At 35.8% G+C, this 21,171-nt stretch overlaps 3 protein-coding genes across 8 annotated transcripts in view; 1 reads left to right on the top strand and 2 right to left on the bottom strand.

Annotated features, from left to right (window-relative positions):
* Positions 1-12,684, bottom strand: part of LOC129242688 (uncharacterized) — a 32,359-nt gene extending 19,675 nt beyond the window's left edge. For all 3 annotated transcript variants that reach the window (XM_054879481.1, XM_054879483.1, XM_054879482.1), the window contains exons 1-2: positions 12,253-12,684; positions 5,794-6,667 (exon numbers count right to left, since the gene is read on the bottom strand). In XM_054879481.1, coding sequence (XP_054735456.1) covers positions 5,794-6,667; positions 12,253-12,309 — 931 coding nt within the window. In that variant the 5' untranslated portion in view covers positions 12,310-12,684. The remainder of the gene's footprint in view (positions 1-5,793; positions 6,668-12,252) is intronic.
* Positions 12,685-13,652: 968 nt separating this feature from the next.
* On the bottom strand, positions 13,653-15,382 carry LOC129242719 (cytochrome c oxidase assembly protein COX18, mitochondrial). Its single transcript, XM_054879515.1, has 4 exons — positions 14,789-15,382; positions 14,434-14,709; positions 14,264-14,374; positions 13,653-14,204 (listed from the first exon to the last, which is right to left on the bottom strand). The coding sequence occupies exons 1-4, from the start codon at positions 15,317-15,319 to the stop codon at positions 13,977-13,979; spliced, it is 1,146 nt and encodes a 381-aa protein (XP_054735490.1). The 5' UTR covers positions 15,320-15,382; the 3' UTR covers positions 13,653-13,976.
* A 1,142-nt stretch (positions 15,383-16,524) lies between these two features.
* LOC129240508 (F-box only protein 33) lies at positions 16,525-20,959 on the top strand. 4 transcript variants are annotated; one of them, XR_008582076.1, is made up of 11 exons: positions 16,742-16,876; positions 16,940-17,175; positions 17,682-17,837; positions 17,895-17,999; positions 18,061-18,292; positions 18,357-18,629; positions 18,687-18,761; positions 18,841-19,077; positions 19,148-19,336; positions 19,399-19,702; positions 19,783-20,959. XR_008582076.1 is itself a non-coding variant. In XM_054876356.1 (10 exons), exons 2-9 carry the CDS (start codon positions 17,036-17,038, stop codon positions 19,286-19,288), a joined length of 1,359 nt encoding a protein of 452 aa, XP_054732331.1. In that variant the 5' UTR covers positions 16,525-16,668; positions 16,940-17,035; the 3' UTR covers positions 19,289-19,336; positions 19,399-20,959. The 4 variants fall into 4 exon arrangements, 3 of the variants coding, with proteins under 3 accessions (XP_054732331.1, XP_054732329.1, XP_054732330.1); XM_054876356.1 differs by lacking the exon at positions 16,742-16,876 and adding an exon at positions 16,525-16,668 and having other exon boundaries at positions 19,399-20,959; XM_054876354.1 differs by having other exon boundaries at positions 19,399-20,959.
* Positions 20,960-21,171: the final 212 nt, after the last annotated feature.

The following is a 21,171-nucleotide window of genomic DNA, read 5'->3' as shown; positions in this document are numbered from 1 at the left end:
AAAAATTAAAAATAAATTAAAAAGAACATTAAAAGTAACAAGGCTTCCTGCCGTTATAAAGTTTAAGTAATTTCATTAAATATAAAGTTGATAAAAAATGTTAATTGTACATTAAAGTTTTGCACAATAGGCACAAATCTCGACCTTGTGCTCACCACATACATACATGTTTCATGCATTTTGAGCATACACTCTTCGTCATTCGGTGTTTTTGTAAGGACAGATAGAACAAATTTTTCATTTGTTTTTCTTTTTTGAGGGTACATTCTTAACACTTGCCTCCTCAACTGGCAGGGATAAAATATCTCGGATATTCTGCTGTAATTCCGAGTGCAGATTAGGATTCTTTAGGCGGTTTGCCATGTGCGGTTTAACTAGATCTCAATGAAGTTTTTTCATGAATTCCCGACGTGAAAGAGGTTTCGTTTTCGCGCTTAATGCGTTATGAACATACCTATATCACATAACTATTAACAAACGCGATATTAAGTATGCCATAGAACATGCACATTCGCCATCTCTTCGTTTTCCTTGAGCACGACATAACACTACACATTTGATCAAGAGAGGTCAAATGATTGTCTTTCATAACAGCGCTCAATATTAAGATACCAATCAGTGCTTCAAGTTCTGTTTTGTTCACCGGCTTTTCAGTTGGAAAATCTCCGTTCCTTTTTTCAATTTCGATGTTGGTGTTATGAACTATAATACTTAAAATTTCATCAGTGATAAATAATTTAAACACTTCAGCGCAATCCGTAACATTCTTTGCTGCTCCTGTTGGACCTTTATCATGATGCACTATGTTAATTGCATACCGACGCCGTTTTCCTTTAGTTGTCGCCCATTTATATTTATTTTTACCACGCAAAAATCTTTTGGAAAATGGTATTATATTATCCTGCGGCGCCTGAGGTGGTGGTTCTTCATTCCAGTCCTCCGAATTGTCCGAAGAATCATCCTCCGAAGAATTCATACCCTCTTCTAGTAAATTCGTTTCGAATTCGCTTTCGGAAATACTGAAATCCTCTTCATCCTCATCCGACATAGCCAAAATTTTTTCAATTTCTTCCTCACATATTTTAGTCGGCCTCATTTTCAATGCTAAAAAAGTTGCACTAAGCCCAATGTTAGTCGTTTCGACTACGCAGTTTCTACAAATACATACATACCACTTAAGCCAGCCAAACAACAAGTCCCTACTGATCAGGAGCACCTTTGCAACTGAATAAACTCTCTCAACGTTAAAAATGAAATTGATACAATGAGAGAAAAAGAAGTTACAAATGTAAAAAGCAGTGATGTTAGTCGAAATGACTAACAGTGGGCATGCAGGGTTAATAAAAATGTTAACTGAATAACAATCAATGAAAATAAAATGCATTGCATTTTATAAAACTCGTAGTTTGCTTTTTTTTGTATGCAGACTCTTACCACCGAGTGTATACGAGATGTGTTCAAAAAATAAGGTGAATTTTAATTCTTCTCAAAAATATTTATTCATCAATTTCTATTTTATCTCCTTCAAAGTAGTCCCCCTCAGATATAATATACTTGTGTCAGCGTTTTTCCAATCCTCGATTCAGTTTTGATATGCACTTTTTGGTATATCCTTGAGTTCTCTCAGCGATTCGGTTTTTATCTCATCAATTATCGTAAAACGCCGTTATTTCATGGGTATCTTCAATCTTGGGAACAGGAAAAAGTCGCAGGGGCCAAATGTGGCGAATACGGTGGCTAAGGTATGATAAAAGTGCTGTTTTTGGCCAAATAATCTTTCACAAGCAAAGATGAGTGAGCAGGTGCATTATCATGATGTAAAAGCCAAGATTTTTTTTTCACAATTCCGGGCGATTTTTCGTATTGCTTTTTTAAAGGCGTGCGTCTTGATGTTGTTTCACAAATGGATGGCGGCCGTCGTAGCCGAATGGGTTGGTGCGTGGCTACCATTCGTGCGTGAAGACCAATGGGACGAAAGAAGAGAGCGGAGAGAGATGGGGATTGGGTGGTTAGGAGGATGGGCTTAGTATATGTGGATTATGAACGATGACTGTGTTGCGGTTGCGTTAACCGCTTTATGCTGCTGATGAAGTTCATAACATTTTTAATGTCAAGGCCGGCTATATCACCAGGCGTAGCAAAGAAGTAAGAGCCAAGATGCTTAAATCTTAGCCCCTCGAGAGTATGCAGCTAAGGAGAAGGTGCTGAGAGGTTTCCACCTTATCCTCCATAGATGAAGTTGAACTCTTTGTATTTTATATTTCCTCATGAATAGGACGAGTTCTGTCTTGAGAGGATTCACCGACAGACCGCAATCCGTTGCCCATCTAACAACTACGTTCAGCTATCCCTGCATCTAATCGTACAGATTATCTAAAAATGTTCTTCTAACAATCAGTGTCACGTCATCCGCGTAGGCAATCACCCTGCGGCCCCTTCTCCTCAGCTCCTCCAGCAAGTCATTCACAATGAGTGAGAGAGCACCGCCTTGTGGAGTGCCCCTACTCACCTGCCGGCGGAGAGAGACGTCGCCCAAGTCTGACACGACTATTTTGTCGTTAATTTTCGCGTTGATTTTTAATACTTTTTTACCCTGACATTGTTGGCTATGAAATAACGCTACTATAGCCTGAATCCATCTGGTTTGAATGCAGTAGACAAATCAGTATAGAAAAAATGCTAAGTATAATAATAGAGTAACGAATTCGTTTTGGATCTTAATACGCAACTTTAAGGAAACGCTACCAAAGCTGAGCTGAAAATCAGCAATATTATCTTCACAATCTTGCTAAACTCCTTGCACGAATAAGGCAGAAACATTCCAAATTGTGGATGGACTAATCATGGGTTCTCCACCAAGACAATGGAGGACTTTTACCACGTAAAATGAGACTCCATCTTATTTGCGGGATTTTGAGCCAATTTCTATCTGCTTTGTAATTTGAAATCTTCATTAAAAGAAACAAGATTTGAGTACGTTAAACATCTGAGAGATAAAATAATACACACTTTGAAGGAGTTGACAGAACAAGCCCGCCACCACTGTTTCGAGAAATGGCAGATGCATATAGAGGACAGTAGAGATAGACGAGGAATATATTTAGTAGTTTAGTAAATCGAAATAAAATGCTTCACAGCGTTATTCTTGTTACTTAATAGCTACACTTCATGCGCAGGCTCGAATCCTGTCTTAAAAAAACCTTTGCCGTTTGGAAATTGTAGGTACCTCCATTTGTGGAACAACATCATAATACACACCGCGATTAAGACGAGGAGCTTGGCCAAACACCCAAAATGGATGTAAGCGCCAATATACCTCTTGTATAATATGAAGGCGGACGCCGTAGCCGAATGGGTTGGTGCGTGACTACCATTCGGAATTCACAAAGAGAACGTAGGTTCGAATCTCGGTGAAACACCAAAATTAAGAAAAACATTTTTCTAATAGCGGTCGCCCCTCGGCAGGCAATGGTAAACCTCCGAGTGTATTTCTACCATGAAAAAGCTCCTCATAAAAAATATCTGCCGTTCGGTGTCGCACACCACTAATAGGAGGAAGAGCTCGGCAAAACACCCAAAAAAGGTTGTACACACCAAATACATCTATATCTATACTAATATATAAAGAGGAAAACTTTGTTTGTTTGTTTGTTACGAATAGGCTCAAAAACTACTGGACCGATTTTAAAAATTCTTTCACCATTCGAAAGCTACATCATCCACGAGTAACATGGATTATATTTTATTTTGGAAATAGGGCTCGAGATATAGGTCAAAACGTGGACCCGGGTAACCTTCGGATGTGTATGTACAATATGGGTATCAAATGGAAGCTGTTGGTGAATGCTTTAGTCCAGAGTATTTTTCATGCCGCTCTGTGACTGGGGTCTCGAGATATAGGTCAAAACGTGGACCCGAGTAACCTTTGGTTGTGTATGTACAATATGGGTATCAAATGGAAGCTGTTGGTGAATGCTTTAGTCCAGAGTATTTTTCATGCCGCTCTGTGACTGGGGTCTCGAGATATAGGTCAAAACGTGGACCCGGGTAACCTTTGGTTGTATATGTACAATATGGGTATCAAATGAAAGCTGTTGATAAGTGCTTTAATACGGGGTAATTTTCATACCTATTGATGACTAGGGTCTCGAAATATATGCCAAAACGTGGACTCGCCGTGTCTTTGAACCGAATTAAACCAAACTTACACACATTGTTAAGTAGGTATTGAAGATGATTTCCGTATAGTTTGAATACCTATTAGTAGATAGGGTCCCGAGATATAGGTCAAAACGTGGACCCGGGTAACCTTCGGACGTGTATGTACAATATGGGTATCAAATGAAAGCTGTTGGTGACTACTTTAGTACAAAGTATTTTTCATGCCGCTACGTGACTGGGGTCTCGGGATATAGGTCAAAACGTGGACCCGGGTAACCTTTGGTTGTGTATGTACAATATGGGTATCAAATGAAAGCTGTTGATAAGTGCTTTAATACGGGGTAATTTTCATACCTATTGATTACTAGGGTCTCGAAATATATGCCAAAACGTGGACTCGCCGTGTCTTTGAACCGAATTAAACCAAACTTACACACATTGTTAAGTAGGTATTGAAGATGATTTCCGTATAGTTTGAATACCTATTGGTAGATAGGGTCCCGAGATATAGGTCAAAACGTGGACCCGGGTAACCTTCGGACGTGTATGTACAATATGAGTATCAAATGAAAGCTGTTGGTGACTACTTTAGTACAAAGTATTTTTCATGCCGCTACGTGACTGGGGTCTCGGGATATAGGTCAAAACGTGGACCCGGGTAACCTTTGGTTGTGTATGTACAATATGGGTATCAAATGAAAGCTGTTGATAAGTGCTTTAATACGGGGTAATTTTCATACCTATTGATGACTAGGGTCTCGAAATATATGCCAAAACGTGGACCCGCCGTGTCTTTGCACCGAATTAAACCAAACTTACGCACATTGTTAAGTAAGTATTGAAAATGGGTTTCGTAAAATGTGGTTGTAATTCGGAGCACTGGCAACGGGTACATCGTTCTTTTGAACCAGCCATAATGTCGCTTACTTTTTTAACGCTTGGGGCGGAACTGAACTGTCAAATTGACAGTGTGAGTTACAATGTGTCAATATTTCTTTCTGATTTGGATGCCATAAGGAAAAAGTAAGTGCAACATGTAAAAATTGTTTGTGAATTTTTTTGGAGTGGATTTTGGAACAGTGAATAATTTCTTACGAAATTTGAGAATTTAATGTGAAATCCGAATGAAATTATGTGTTCGTGGAAAAAAAATTTTTTTCGTTTTTTTTTTTTGAAAAATATAAATGGATAATGGTTAAAAAAGCTCCAATGCTTAATAAAACATATAAATTGAAACGAAAAATTCATGGATGATCATATGCGTTGATTTGAAATTTAAAAACAATCTTCTTTTTTCCTGATTTTCAATTTATATTTTATAGTTACTCAAAAACAAATAGAAAAACAAAAAATATTGTTAATGCCAAAGCGCTTGAATAAAGAATAAAGAAATAAATAATATGAAAAGCATATATTTTCTGTTCTAAACCATATCTATTCTATTTTAGTGTGCCCAGCGAAGGGGGCCGGGTTTGCTAGTATATATATATATATGTATGTATACATATAAACTCTCTATACTAAATATTTTATAGTTATATAACAACTCAAAGTTATACTTTTTTCATCAAACGAAGCAATCCAATAATTTCCAGGCATATATAAACTTAAAAACATGCAATTCCTACATACCATATAGAGGTCCATCACGTCTATTCAATGCCCCATATCCAGCGTTCCCGCGGTCACTGCAATCAACTTTTTCCTTGAAATCACATACCTTCATTGAAATGCTGTAGGCAGTTCCGGGTCCACAGCTTTGTACATGAGTATTGCCATTAGCACAATTTAGAAATTTCGTGCAATCTGTTGGATGCGGCGCTAAGCCGTTTATCCCTGCAGGACAAAGCGAGTTCACGCTATCTGTGCCTACATCTAAGAGTCGGCCCGCACGATATTTATTTGGATTCGCCTCAATTTGTAGCGATGTTTGCTTTTCATTAAGCTCACTGTGAACACCATTTGCGTTCGGCGTCCCGCAAACTACTTTATCAGGACGATCGCATTCGAGCGTTTCAGGATTGAAAACCGTACCTGCTCCACAGCTCTGTATGTGACCGCGCCCATGCCAACAGTTTACAAAACGACGACAATCATAGGCATATGGTATTGGACCGGTGTGCTGGCGTGGACAACCGGTGTAGTAATCACTATTTGTATTTTCTACACCACTCGCGGAGCTCTCCGAACGCTCTGATGGCAACGAGTGACGCACGTTCGTATTACGATTGTATACTGGTAATTCACGTTGCTGATAAGAGTTTGCATGCTGTAGGTTTGGCTGCTGCTCTTGCTGATGGTATGAAGGCTGATGCTGCCTGTGCAGTTCATCATGGTGTTGATGAGAATTGGTTGGTGATAACCTCAATGAAGTGACGCCGTAATTTGTATTAGCATAGCTGGAACTAGGTCTGAAGTCGTATGGTTGTTCAGTTTGTTCTTCAACATTTGGAGAATCATGATGGTAAGACCTTGTCTTAATACCCGAATTAGGAGGAGCGTAAGTCTGAAAATTATTTCCATTCATTATTACGATTTTAGTTATTTTATTCAGAAGTATATTGTTTATTTATTTCAAATATTGTATCATGTTTTACATGTTACGACGTTGTTTTGGCTTGATATCGGCTCTAGTAGTATTCAGATGTTACCTTCAGGAGTCAAAGGTTCTGCGGTACCAAATGCGAAGCGGTACCAGCTAATGGTAGCAGAGGAAGAGGAAGATCAAACGGAGAAGGACTTGACTTCACTTGGTGTGTCCAACTGGCGCCGGTTAGCACGCGAAAGAAATGACTGGCGCGCTTTGTTAAACTCAGCCAAAATCGCGTAAGCGGTTATCGCGCCAACCTAGAGAAGAAGCCAAAGGCAAACTCTGTGTACACTTCAGTCTGAGCCATAAAGTTGGCACCCTGCAATTACGGGCGACTCAAGAGCCTTCTCTTTACGCAGCTTTGATGAAAAATGAACAGTTAAAAAATTACAAAGCCGCTGAAACTGGTAAATCTTCGTCTGAAACACCGATACGCCGACATAGGTATCCTTCAAACGCGATTGAAGTATACTCTACTCAACCAACAAAAAATGGAACTACGGATCTAGCACAATTGCGTCCTGAATATTGCGGCAAGTTAAACTCCTACTTATCCGGAATTGACCTCGACATACTCAACATACTATGGCCGACATGCGAAAATAACCTGCATGACACTCACCACCTCTTCACATACCAGCGTTAACCCACTCATCTAACACCTCCCTCCCTTTAGTCTCACCCAGTCAAAACAACACGTTTCCTAGATCTGCCGCTAGATGAGATTGACGACGACGACTTATAATTTTACCGCTTCAAGCAAGGATCTGTAAGCTGTTCCCACAGCACCATCCGAGAGACTTGTTGTTCTAAACGATGACGCATACAGTTGTCAGTTATTGTAACGAGTAGCGGAATAGCAAATGGCGCTTCCCGCAACAAATCCCATTGAGAGCCGATAATAGACTTTCAGACTATTGTAGTATTTTTCAAGCAGAGTTCTATGCAGTCGACACGGTAGTTAGGATAGGTTAGGTTATGGTAGTACTTTGTCCGTACGACCAACTCACTTAGACCTCACAGGTCTGTTGTGATACCAATGTGCGACACGGGAACCTTGTTTATTTATCTTAATGAAACCATTTTGAGGCTCTTATGAAGCGCAGGGTTGGTCTAATACCCACGCCAGACAGTTCTTTAAGAGAATTGAAAAAGTGTTTACCTAGACAACATGCTCTGATTTTAGCTAAGGCTGGATAATTGCAAAGAAAGTGCTCGACTATTTCTTCCTCTCCATCTCTACAACTTCTACAATAATCATGGGACACAATATTCGCGGTGACATAACTGGTAAGCATAATTCACATCATTCCCTCAAAGTTCACCTTCAAGCTGCAATCGGGGTCGGTAACGACCAATTTGAAATGTGAGCAAGAGCAAATACTTATGCCGAAGATGTCTACATGACTACAAACAGTACGGCATCTATCTATACTTGGTCTCGGGCATTATGGTATTTCAGGAAATGAGGAAACTGATGTGCGTACAAAGAAAGGATTTGGTGAATCGAATCTAAACATATGAACTCTACTGATTAACCGATTTCCGCATGATGAGGAGTCTTTAGCAGCTACTAACACTAAGTCGACTAATCTGGGCACTTGCAGAGTAACGCGTTCACATTTGCAGCAGTAAAGAGCAGCCCTTGCAACTTAACCTAACCTATTGAATTAATCGGACCTTCATTTTATTCATTTCTAAAGGCAAAGAAATATCGTGTATTCTAAACTTGTTCGTATTGTACGTGTACACGTGTACACATAATTAAACGACAGCAAATTGCTGCATACACTAAGGCGCGCGTAGAAGAGAAAGTAGTTACAAATTCATTGTTTTTAAGAGCCCCACAACTTAAAATGATAATACAAAGCATAAATATTGTTGAACAAAATTTTTTTATTATATCTCAGATTTCATGGTACTTATTTTTTAATACCATATCCGGCATATGTTCGTCGTCTACGAGTTACATAGCCCATTCAATCAATTCAATTTTTGACTACTTTTTCCAATAAATCTGGCCGGTCGAAATATATATTTCAATAAAGGGTTTGTATAGCAAGTTGTGCCGTCTTATTGAAGCCAAATGTCATCGATGCTTAGCTGATTAATTTTTGGAAACAAAAATTCCGTTAGTACGGCTCGATAGAGCGCGCCATTCACCGTAACGGCAGCTCCTTCCTCGTTTCAAAAGAAATACGAGACGGTGATGCCAGTGCTTTATGAACTTCACGACAGATTTTTTTTTTCAGAGTAAGGTTCCACATTTGGGAACGTTGCTCTGACGTTAAACTATTCATGATTACGTGCAAAACTCACTGAATAGAAATGTGAACAGAGTTTGCCATTCTCAGCACTCAAACCATAGTTATCGATATCGATAGTTCTCATGCAGCTGGGAAACACCCGATATAATTAAATCTTTTAAATTTAAATAACAAAACCTTTATGTGCATTAATTCAACACCCGATATAATTAAATCTTTTAAATTTAAATAACAAAACCTTTATGTACATTAATTCAATAAGCTGAAAATGCAACTATCCAAGATTTTATAGAAAACGACAAAATACACTTAAATTGTTATGAAATTACTAAGTTCTCTAGTAACAACTAAGTTCTCGCTGTTTTTTGTTGAAAATACAACTTTATTCTGAAAAAATGGTTACAAGGGAATCATTGTAAGTATTGCCCATCGCTGGCTACTACTTTTTCCCATCTTTCTGGTAGATCTCGTATACCGTCGCGGTAAAACTGTTCATCTTTTGAGGCTATCCACGGATCAAGCCATTTTTTGATGTCTTCATATGAATGGTACTGCTGGTCAGCTAGACGATGGCACATGGATCGGAACAGGTGATAATCGGACGGCGTAATATCTGGAGAATATGGCGGGTGGGGAAGGATTTCTCATTCCAGGGTTTCCAGGTAGGTTTAACGGGTTTGGCAACGTTAGGCCGAGCGTTGTCAAGCTATAGAATCAATTTTTCATGCCTCTCCGCGTATTGCGGCCGCTTATCGCGCAGTGCTCGGCCCAATCGCATCAATTGAAGTCGATCCGATCCCCAGTAATGGTTTCGCTTTGTTTTAACAGTTCATAATAAATAACACCAACTTGGTCCCACCAAATACATAGCATAACCTTCGCAGCGTGAATATTCGGCCGAGGCGACGACGTAGAAGCATAACCGGTCGGTCCCCATGACTTTTTTTCATTTTTCATCATCCGTTTCGATGCGATAAAGAAAACCCTTCCTTTTTTGCCGCTGGACCAGTTGTTCACAGGCGAAAAAACGACGTCTAACATTGGCCTTGGTTTTAACTCTTAAGGAATCCAAGTCCCCTGTTTCTGAATCATTCCCAAAGCATGCAATCGCTTAGAAATGGATTGGCGGGTAACTCCTAACACTGAAGCAAGCTCTTCTTGCAATGCCTCCAATTCAGCGTCTTCGAAGGTTTTTGGTCTTCCTTCACGCGGACGGTGGTCAACATTAAAATCACCGACTTTAAAACGGCGGAACCAATCTAGGCACGTTCACTTAAAGCAGCATCTCCACAAACTTTTTGTAGCTCTCGATGTGCTTCAGCCGCCGTCTTTTTGGAATGAAAGAGGAAAATCAACACTTCCCGCAAATGACGGCACATGAATTCGGCACAAAATCAGACATTTTCACAAAACCAAAGTATATGATACCAAAACAAAATCACTAATGGGTCGAAGCAGTTTGTTTAACACATGTCTAAGCTTGGTTTATGACGTTTAGGTTAGGTTAGAATCGACTAGCACACACTGCTGGCGGCATCTATTTCGCTCAAGATACCGTTCTAATTAAAGTCCACAATGAAAATTATAAATCAATAAAAACTAAATTTCACAAAATGTATATCGAATATCTTTGGTCGCTACAATCGTCCAGCAGAGTAAACAAATAAATTAGTCGACGGGTTCGATGCAGACATAAAACAAACAAAATTTCCTGGAAGAATAATTTCAAAATATTCTGCAGCATCTTGGTCGTCAAAATCAAATGATTTCACGCCTCTGAACTCTATCGGATAGAGCTTTCGTCGAGAAATCGCCGAGATAGGCACCAATTATACCTAAATATCAATGAAAACTTTACCAAAAGGATTGACAGCAGTAAACGTACACACCTGGGATATTGGAAAAACATCATTTAGCATTTATAAATTTTAGCCAATCTATTACAGACTAGATATGTACTTATATGTATGTACATACGTCAATAAACAGATATACTATAAAATGAATTGCCGTTCAAAATATGAATTTAATGTGAATTTCCGTTTTCAGCAGAAAATAGAAAATCAATGAATCATAATTACGAGTTCAAGTGTTTTTAACGCCTAATATGGAAAATAGAAAGACAGTTATGACCGAAACTGAATAAACGCAAGGAATCTATACAGAATATATAATATAGAAATATGTAAGAATTATATATGAGGCACCGTTATAAGCATAGTCGAATGTATTTCTTATCTGTAATTTTTAATGCTTTCTAAATTTCCTAGAACTAAGATGCTTATGATTCACCTAAGAAAAAGAAACAACAATACCATAACAAAAATTAATAAATATTATATATTTGGAGTCTGAGGTTATTTTTCGATAAGGTTTATGAAATTGAAAAAAAACATTTACCAAATCGAAAACAGGGACATTATAGTACCTTTGAATTGTTCTTCTCACACAATTGTCTATCTACGATATTGAATGCCAAGTGGTCGAATTTGCATCATAATCGAAAAAGCCGACTTTTTAAATAAATAATTATTTTGTACGTAAAATAATATAAAATAAATAAAACTATCTCGATCTTGTTTGAAATTTATAAAATAATGAAATCCAAATTCATTATCAATGTACGTAGAGTATATTAACTTCGAACACAAAGTGCACAAGGGCACTATAATTTTTTTCACATAACGGTTGTATGTAACAGCATAAAGAAATCGGGATAGATATAGACATACATACATGTGTATGTATGTATATGTACCAAAATGTTCAGAGTGATGAGAGGAGTCTAGTTTATCCGTCCTACCGTCCGTGTGCAAGACAATTCATTAATAGAGCAATTTATATATTTCATTGAAATCTAATCCCCACGTAGAACACTATGTCCCAAGTAGATAGGTAATGAGAATTAGCGCAATCGGTCAATAACCACTTAAGGCTTGAGAATAGACACTCTCAAATGCAAAATTTACTAAATGCGTATTTTTATGAAAGGGAATACTGTAAAATGATAACAAGAAATCAAGGTAGCAATAAGAATGAGTGGATTTCTCTGCAGGAAAAGGAATCATGCACCGCACATGGCACCGCACGATTGCGAGATAAAATTTTTACTCTTATTTTTGTTAACTTCCATAGCCGCATATTTGTTCAGTAAAGAAAAAGTATGTATGCATAAAAGTAAATACATATATATGTACATACAAGTACGCATTTACAAAGCAAATAAATACTTACACCCTTAATGATAACAAGTTGAGTCGCGCAAATAAGAAGCCACAGCTTCGAAAACATTTTCACTTCAATTATAAAAATTTGCTTTCACAAGTTTTTCTCTGCCTCTTCAGTGTATTTTTACACAAATTTACGATTATTCTTGCATTTCCTTGGTAATATAAGGTTTTAATGAATTCATTCTTATCACTTTCAGTTGATTGCACTAATTTTTATAATTATAAAAAATAATTTCGTACCAAAGCCTGTGTACGCACATTTTCACGATACTCTTTATATAAAATTCACTAACGATTTTCTAAAACAGAAATATTACGAATCCCGCGTATTTTTCTACTTTTCGACAAAACCGCTCGTGTTTTCCCATCCAGCAGTGTTAGCCTTTTGAAAGCAAACAGACGGTTTCAAACTCAATTAAGCGCCCACTGCTCCAGTTCAGTATCTCGTGGCAGACTTAATTAAGACTACGCCAATGAAATGAGAGCAAAATTGGAATCATTTGGATGTTGAATGAATTCGTGGAATATATGCATAGGTTTGAATGTATGTAGGTATGTATGCTTTTTTGTATGTTCCCGCAAGCAAATGCGAGCCCATATATATGTATACATGTGCATATATTTACATTCGTGAATGGGATAGCTTGCAGGAGCACTCACAAGATTGTTCTGAGTATAAACAATAATGAGTCAAAGTGAGTGTAATATGTTCTAAATGCAAACTTTTAGTGTTTATTTGTTAGCACAAATGCGCACCTATGTACATACGTACATATGTAGAAATACTTAACAAAGCATCCTATAAATAAGTATAGCCAAATCAACTAATCAACATCGATTATCGCTGGTGGCAATCTTTAGACCTTTCTGTTACACACCAAAACAAAAGCATTCTTATCAGCGGCTTGAGAGATTTAAATGCATTGAGCTAAATAACGCGTATATTTAAGTATAAGCAATTTTTTAAGTAAATATTTGTTGAAAGAATTTAATTGTGGAAAACATTTGTACATATTTAATAATAAATAATTTGTGCTTCATCTGACAATGACTTTACATTGCGCCAATTTACAAACAGGAAGTCAAATTTGCCAAGACTCATTTTTCAGTTGCAAAACAGTGGTTATTGATGTTTTCCATATTATGCCGTGTTAAATTATGTGTACTATATTCTGTTATGATTTACTACATTTATTTTATGTTAGGTTATTTGTGTTATTTTATTTCGAGACATATTATAAGTTTTTTTACGAACGCAAATCGGGGCTGCTGGACTATTAAACTGATACAATTTTCCCCCATGAGTGCCAATGGTTAATTAATTGAAAAGCAAATGGTAGAAAGTCTTATGGTGAATTCAGTATAACTAATAGTAGCTTGTTAATGTACAAACAAACCAAATAATTTATGCATACATGCTTTTACTTCGTTGTTGGGTTTTTAAATATAAAATTTTGCATAGCATTTCTTCAAGTATTATTAATTCTTGATTTCTTTTTTTTTTTTGCCATCTCTAACAAAGAACCATTTTAATCTGTTAATTTTATATGATGAGCTACTTTTATAAATTCGTAGCTTTATATTCTTAAGACCTACTTTTCAAAATTACGTACATCTTTAAAAAATTAATGCATTGAACTATTTCAATAATTTAAAATTTGTTTACTTACACAAATACACAAAGTTCTAGCGCAATTAGTAAATATTTTAATCTTAAAAACCAATTTTCTATTTCGACTTTTGTTCATTATTTGTGATATTTGTAGATTCCTCTTTCGACTTTTGATCTGCTTTCGTTGTTAAAGTTTTCATTCTAGCCCATATCCGTTCATAGGGATTCGATATTTCCGAATTCGTTTGTTTAATACCTAGTGAACGTCGTACAGGAGGCGAAGCCAGCAACAGGTTTTGCACTAAACTGTAACTACTAGAGGCCACCCAGTAAACGCAAAGAACCTGCAAAAATATTACAACAAAATAAAATAGATAAAATATGAGATTTTTGACTGATTTACCGATGGTACAGAGCAAGCCACTGGCACCATTGCAATGGTCAGTACTCGAAACACATTTGTCGCATATTTTTGCAAGCGCGTTGTAGGACGATTTCGTAATAGCGTTTGCATCTGAAAATATATAGTTATTTTAAGTAATAATTTTATTTAATTATTGCTAGTGGACTTACTTCTACTATACCCAAATTGATTAAGCCAAGTGAAACAGGCAATATATAAGAACTGTCTACTTCGGTTAGATTTGGTATCCAACCAAAGCCGCCAATAGTCATTTCGGTGTATATAATTTGTGCCTGCAATGATGTGGGATCGGGCATCATATGCACAAGATTCCTTATTGCTACTGATTGGCATATCCACAAAGGTATTTGAGCCCACAGCACAATAAATGTTTTTGCTGGATGGCAATTATCTCGAATTATCAGCGCATTCCATTGTTTTTTCAACTAAAAGTAAAGGTATGAAAATAATTATTAATCACGCACCACACCATTCAGTTACGACGGCCGCTATAAACTTACGCACCGACCGATTGTATACTAGTCTAGTTTGACTTTCAGTCCAATTAAACTTTTTCATAGCCATTGCAGCCTCTTTCTTCAGTTCAGCAACTATCGCCGGCATTTCCAACGTCAATAATTCCAGCCGTGCCATTATTTTATTTTGATATATGGCTAATGGTAGTGTTACTGCGGTGCGAAAAAGTACGGTGGACGCAACAATAGAAGCCCACCAAGGTAATCCGCTGTAATCATGAATCACTGTCAATGCATCCTGAATGTAAGCAACTGGTGTGCTTTGCGATAGTGTATGCCAAATTCCCACGAACGGTGATTGAACTTGTCCAGCTACTATAGGCGAAGCACTTGCGGCTTCTGAAAGCGTGCGGTGTTGTAACAGCCATACACGCGAATTTGGTACAATGTTAGTGCTGACAGGAGCCGATTTTTTTCTTGCTGAAGAAATACAAGAAAAAGCCCGCTCACATATCGAAGACTGATGATTCTGATAAAGGACTAAAGCTGTTTTGTACTGTAAACTTCGGATATGAATCATATTTTTAACATAACAATTTTAAATAAAAATCAAGGTAAGGAATACAAGCAAAACAAAAAACAGCTGTGGAACACAATTGATCACCTAGCAGACAGTGTTGGTAAACGTGGCTACATTTAGAATAGAAGGATGGACCGAATGACAAATAATTAAAATTAGTTCGTGGAACATTCACAACACAGCAACAACTTTCCATTTTACTGACATTTTTAAGTTAAAGGCAAGTTGAAGAATAAGCAGTCAATTACTCTAGTCACACCACCTTTTATAGATACGCCTTGCGTGTCTACGTGTATAATCTCTCGAGTTTGGCAGTTTCCATTGCTTTCGCCTACTCTTCCTCCTCTTTTTGTTTGTTTATTTAAATACAAGATTGTCTCTTCCGAATCCGCTGCGACGTCATAACCCAAGAATATTCAAACAAAAGCAAGGGCAATTACTTTTTGTGACGAGTTTCCATTCACCGCGGTGCAATCTTGTATTCTATCATTCTTGCGTTGGTTAAAAATTTAAAGATTGTGGCTGTCTGCAACCTTCTTGATGTGCCTTGGTACTCTTGCATTTTCTTCATTCATATGTTATTCGGTGTTATATAAATAATTTACATAATGTAAAACCTCTTTTGGTATAGAATTAACAGAATACATCCCCTGTGAAAATCCTTTGTAAAATGTTAAAAAATCATTCCTCTTAAACGCGTTGCTGGCAATTGCAAAGCTCCAACTTCGGTGAGGTGATTTAACCGTCAAAATCGCTCCTACTTACAAGTATCGTTCTCCCTGATGTTGACAATCTGTGAGTGCAGCTCACAGCTTTACTGCCAGGCTCTCCAAATAGTCGTGCTTCAAGCGTTACAATGCTGAAACAAATTAATCATTTCGATCAAAAACGTCTAAGTATTAGTCACTAACAACAATGGGCAGTTCCAACTGCCAATTCCCATTTACACTTCGCCATCAAAACCAAATTATTGAGAAAATTTTAATTGCAAAACGTAATTATTAGTAAAAATTATAGGGAGTTCATAAAATCGCTTATGCCAGTTTTTTTTTCTAGAACAATTTATGAACCGGTCTATAATCTAATTCTCGCCTGTATAATAAGTTTAGCATCGGTGTAAGCGCATATTAATTTTATAGTTTTGCTTTAATAAGTTACAGCTGGCAACATCTCATTTCAATTTGTCGAATATGAGTTGAAAAAAAACCGAGAAGTAGCCAATAAGCAAATCTAATGCACAAAAATAAAAAGTATTTTGCAAAAGACTCATTAGGAAAGCCCTTTTAGTATAAATTAAGTAAATTTTTCAAGAAAATTACTAAAGGACTAAAAAGGTTGAAATACAAACGGTAAGTGGAATTCAATAAACTGAGAACTATAAGAACGAAACTGAAGAAAGGCAGAAATCTAAATTTCTATTGTTCATCAAAATTTTTAGTTTTACAATTTTATACGCATTTCATTTTTGCGACTATTTATATGTGTTGTTTTGCAAAACAAAATATAATACACAAAAAAAGTCAACTCAAGTCCTATTTGGGCAATAGCAAATCAAATGTTATTAGCTGTTTTGATTAACGGTAGTTTAGTTGGAAGAAAAATTAAATAACTTTATTATAGTTGGAACTGTGGAAGCAAGCGAGTGGAAATCGAAGTGGCAGTGAAAGGGCGAAAAGTGAGATTGCAATACACTTAGTGCTGATTGTACACCAAGACATGAGCCGACGTGTTTCGACAGAATGGGATCAAATACCTACTCTCGTATTGGGCAACATATATGAATATCTAGAGCCACGGGATCGATTAAATGCTTCGCAAACTTGTCGTCACTGGCGTGGGGTGCTTTTCCAGAAAAGGTATGTGTTATATACATATGTATATACGATGGCATATCACCAGTATAAACTAATTTTTAAAAATATTTTGAAAAAAATTTTGTGCAATGCTAATGTTATTGGTTTAAGAGCAAAAGCCGTTTTAAAGTGATGGATCGACAATACATCTAATAAATACATATGTATATGCATGTATAAGTGTGTAATAGAGAATAAAGATTTTTATTAAACGTTACCAATTTAATATTTTAAATATTATTTATTAATTATTTGTTATTAACAGTCGATCGATTTTGAGGGTCTATGTTTTATAGACATGAGTACACCTATATTATATTGTTATTAGATAAAATAAGTTTTCTACAACAATGATAGTAAAACAAAACTTTGCCATGAAAAAGATGTGCTACTACAAGAGTAACATTAGTTTCCATTTTTCTTTTGTAAATGAGCGAAGAAAATATCCTTATATTAGCATAATCGCAAGATTATTGAAACCATGAATGAATAAATTGATATGTTTTCAGATTTTTCAACAATTTCAAGTTCAAATTACACATCAACAATGAGCGTCAATGTGCGTTTTTTCGTCAGAAGCTTTGTAATTTGGCAAGTGAAGTTACGCTAATTTTTGATTTTCTGAACGTTTTCCATATGGAGAAAATAAGACGTATTTTGTATAGGTATTTATAATATACCCTATAAATCCATTCTATTCGTATAATTTGTTTCATTTAAAGGATTGCACGCTGTGAAAATTTGCAAGGGTTACATTTTTACACTAACAATGTCGGCTTAATCCCACCTGGCGATATAAACGAAGAGAGTCTTGTCGATGTTAAACAGTATGAAAAGAATTCTCATAATTAATATAGATTAGATTGTATATTTGAATTGTATTTCTAGGTGCTTTGTGGAACCGCTGAAAATGTTTTTAAATCGCAAGCAGTTCCCATGCCAAATGTTGGATTTAGGTGCAATAGAAGCTTTAACCTACTATGGTTCAGATTTATTAAAAGCTTTAAGCAAACCAGAAGCATTGCTGCAGCTAACATTGGCTTCGATTAAATTCGACCCTAGTCATTATCCCATATTTACCATAAAAACATCTTTGCTACAAAAGTGTGCATCATTACAGGTGAAAATAAGAATTAGTCTGCTATTTTATGAATATTATATACTTTTGAAATTTTTATTTTAAGGTTTTATCACTCGATTACGATACATTAAATGAAGAGCTTTTGCATGCCATGGAGCTACTGCCTTTGAAAAAGCTATTAATCTGTATACATGGATTGGATCGTCAACATCCTGGTATTTCTGATACGTCTTGGGCTAGATTTGGAGCCACCTTTTCCAATATTGATTTGATAGTAACATTAGCGTATGCTTTCGAAGCAGTGGAAGTGCTGCAAGTGCGAATTCTACGCCATAACATGCCAATAACACATTTGCGTGTTTTATTTTGTGACTTTGTAAGATTTGAAAATCTTTGACTTTTAAACTATTATCTAAACACATTTTTATTATAGATGAACGTTGAGGCCTTAGAGTGGATGTCTGTCAACAATAGCAGTAAACTGAAAAGTATTCAGTGGATAGATTCTGTTAGTATATTTCCAAACTTTTTAAAATAGCAAACGTTAATTAAGATCACTTGACAAACAAAACGTTCATTATTTACAGGCATACAAGCATTCCGATAAAAATGTGATGGATTTATTTTTACGTTCTGGTCAAGACCCCTTCGTAATGATGGCCTGGCGTTGTAAAAATTTAGAGGAAATCGTAATACATGGTTATGTGCTAGATCTACACAATATTGTTGGAATTTCACGTCTTCGAGGCCATACGCTTAAACGCTTAGAGGTATCTATGATAGATAGCACGCCCACAGAATCAAGCATGGATTCATTTATTGAAGTAAAGTCATACCTTATAATACTCTTCTATGCATATACATAACGTAATCGTTTTTCATAACTACTGGTAGGAAATCAACACATTGCTTGGTCAAAAATGGAAACCTCTCAACCCAAATACTTTACATCCTGCACTCGGTTATATACCAGTACCGGATGATGTTCGTGATGAATATGTCTTCGATCTCATGCGTCGTGATATGGGCTACTAAAATTGAATAGATACACTGACTCATGCCCCAATTTTTATGCAAATTTAGGTAAGTGTAAATTTTCGATTTGATACTAGCTAGCTCCAGTAAATATATTAGTTTTGTTTCAGGTTTACTAAAGATACATATGTAACGATTCATAAATGTATATGAACAATATATATGCATATGAACACATATTGTGTACAGCAAACATTGTGTAGGTGAGCAAAAATGACGTTCATAACAAACAAAAACCTTAGCAATATTCTAGCTTCACAACCAAAGTATAAGGAAAAGTTGGATGATAAAGGCATTGCAGTGATATTTTATTTCTATATCTTTAAAATCACATCAATCCAAGCTAAAAGCAAAAAAAGTTACGTAAATTTAAACAACCATCTTTTGAATGTTACAAAAACATCATACATGCGGGTAAGAGTTACAAAAGAACACAAAGCTAAAAAGCATCAAAACTCAATTACCTATATATTCATAAACGCATATATATTTAGGCGACCATAGTTTAAGAAGAAACAATAACAACAACTCTTGTGATAAAGGGGTAAAATAAATTTATATGTACATATATGAAGTAGATTGGTTCCAGAGCAACGTAAAACACAAAGATCCTTATGAAATCAAGAATTGCTCCTAAAAAAAACAATTCGAAATACAATTGAATTAAGACGGAGACCGTGAGCAGTTGTTACCACATTTTGTTTTCACATAAATTACAATTACGGTGAGGAATGTCATAAGCGAAAGGAACGAAACTTGTGGAAAACTAAAAAGAAGACAATAGTCTAGAAATTGTGCTCCCGTATTATTCAAAGCATTATATTTTTTTATTTATTGCATGTACCGGAATACTGTAACAACAACAACAATGTAGATTTCAGTCAATCAACAGATGTAATTTTTGCATTATTTTTTATATAGCTGCATATATAAACTAATACCTAAATGTGTTATATATGAGTCAAGAACGTATATATATTCCATATTACTTTATTTCTTTGCTTTATAAAAAATACCTGCATATAAAGAAAACGATTTTACTTAATTTATAGTGTTTACGATTGGCTCACATAAAAACAAATATTTTTATCAGAAAAAATTAAAATGGACTCCGGATTAATTTACGGTCATGGACTAAAAGCTTGTATAATTTCATTTACAAAATACAGAGCAAATATCTATAATTCCACACTAAAATAATTTAAGCAAATGCTTAGACGAGTAACTGTTATGTTAAAATTTAAGTTAATTAATTATTCCAATACTACGACAAAAATAAATATTACGAAGGTATAACACCAAGAAGAGGTTGAATGTAAATATTAGAAACTTCATCGAATATTAAAAAAGAAACATAAGAAACAGAAAAGTAGCAAAGGTGCTTGCAGCCATTTAATACCTTCTATAGGCGTAGTTTCGAACTTAAAATCTGTAATGTTTATTTTTTTTGTGAATGTTTTCAATGCAGAATTTAATTCAGCTCTTAATATTATCAAACATCATATTTTAAATAGTTCATAATATTTCGTTACCTGCACTTTTTTAGTCCACAAAACACATACAGCGTACGTCATTTTTTAAAACATTGTGCGCAAAAAATCAGCAAAATAGAGCATTTTTCGACAAAAAAAACCTAAACGCATTCAAAATAAATTTTATACATCAATGAAATTGTTTAAAAAAAACGCTTATTTATATGTATGTATATTGGTTAAAAGTAAATGGGTGTTTTTTTAAGAACGCTATATATGTAATTGTGCAGAAACATTATATTTGTAAAAGAGATCTAAAAGACTTAAACACCCCTGGGAATGCGAAGAAGAATAAGCAAGTTAAATAAAATGGCGTAACACACAAAAAAGTGGAATCTCTAAAACCCTAAG

Source organism: Anastrepha obliqua, chromosome 3, assembly GCF_027943255.1.
Source record: "Anastrepha obliqua isolate idAnaObli1 chromosome 3, idAnaObli1_1.0, whole genome shotgun sequence".
Lineage (NCBI taxonomy): Eukaryota > Metazoa > Arthropoda > Insecta > Diptera > Tephritidae > Anastrepha > Anastrepha obliqua.
Note: the sequence above shows the minus strand (reverse complement) of the source record. Positions and strands in the feature narration are given on the sequence as shown.

Bases quoted from the DNA above. Each gene is read 5' to 3' on its own strand.
- LOC129242719 (XM_054879515.1), bottom strand. From the start codon at position 15,319: ATGATTCATATCCGAAGTTTACAGTACAAAACAGCTTTAGTCCTTTAT. The intron at 14,375-14,433 runs GTAAGTCCACTA...ATATATTTTCAG, and splicing joins TCAATTTGGGTATAGTAGAA to ATGCAAACGCTATTACGAAA. The intron at 14,205-14,263 runs GTAAATCAGTCA...ATATTTTTGCAG, and splicing joins TGGCTTGCTCTGTACCATCG to GTTCTTTGCGTTTACTGGGT.
- LOC129240508 (XM_054876354.1), top strand. From the start codon at position 16,799: ATGTGTTGTTTTGCAAAACAAAATATAATACACAAAAAAAGTCAACTC. The intron at 17,838-17,894 runs GTATTTATAATA...TTTCATTTAAAG, and splicing joins ATAAGACGTATTTTGTATAG to GATTGCACGCTGTGAAAATT. The intron at 18,293-18,356 runs GTGAAAATAAGA...TTTTATTTTAAG, and splicing joins AAAAGTGTGCATCATTACAG to GTTTTATCACTCGATTACGA.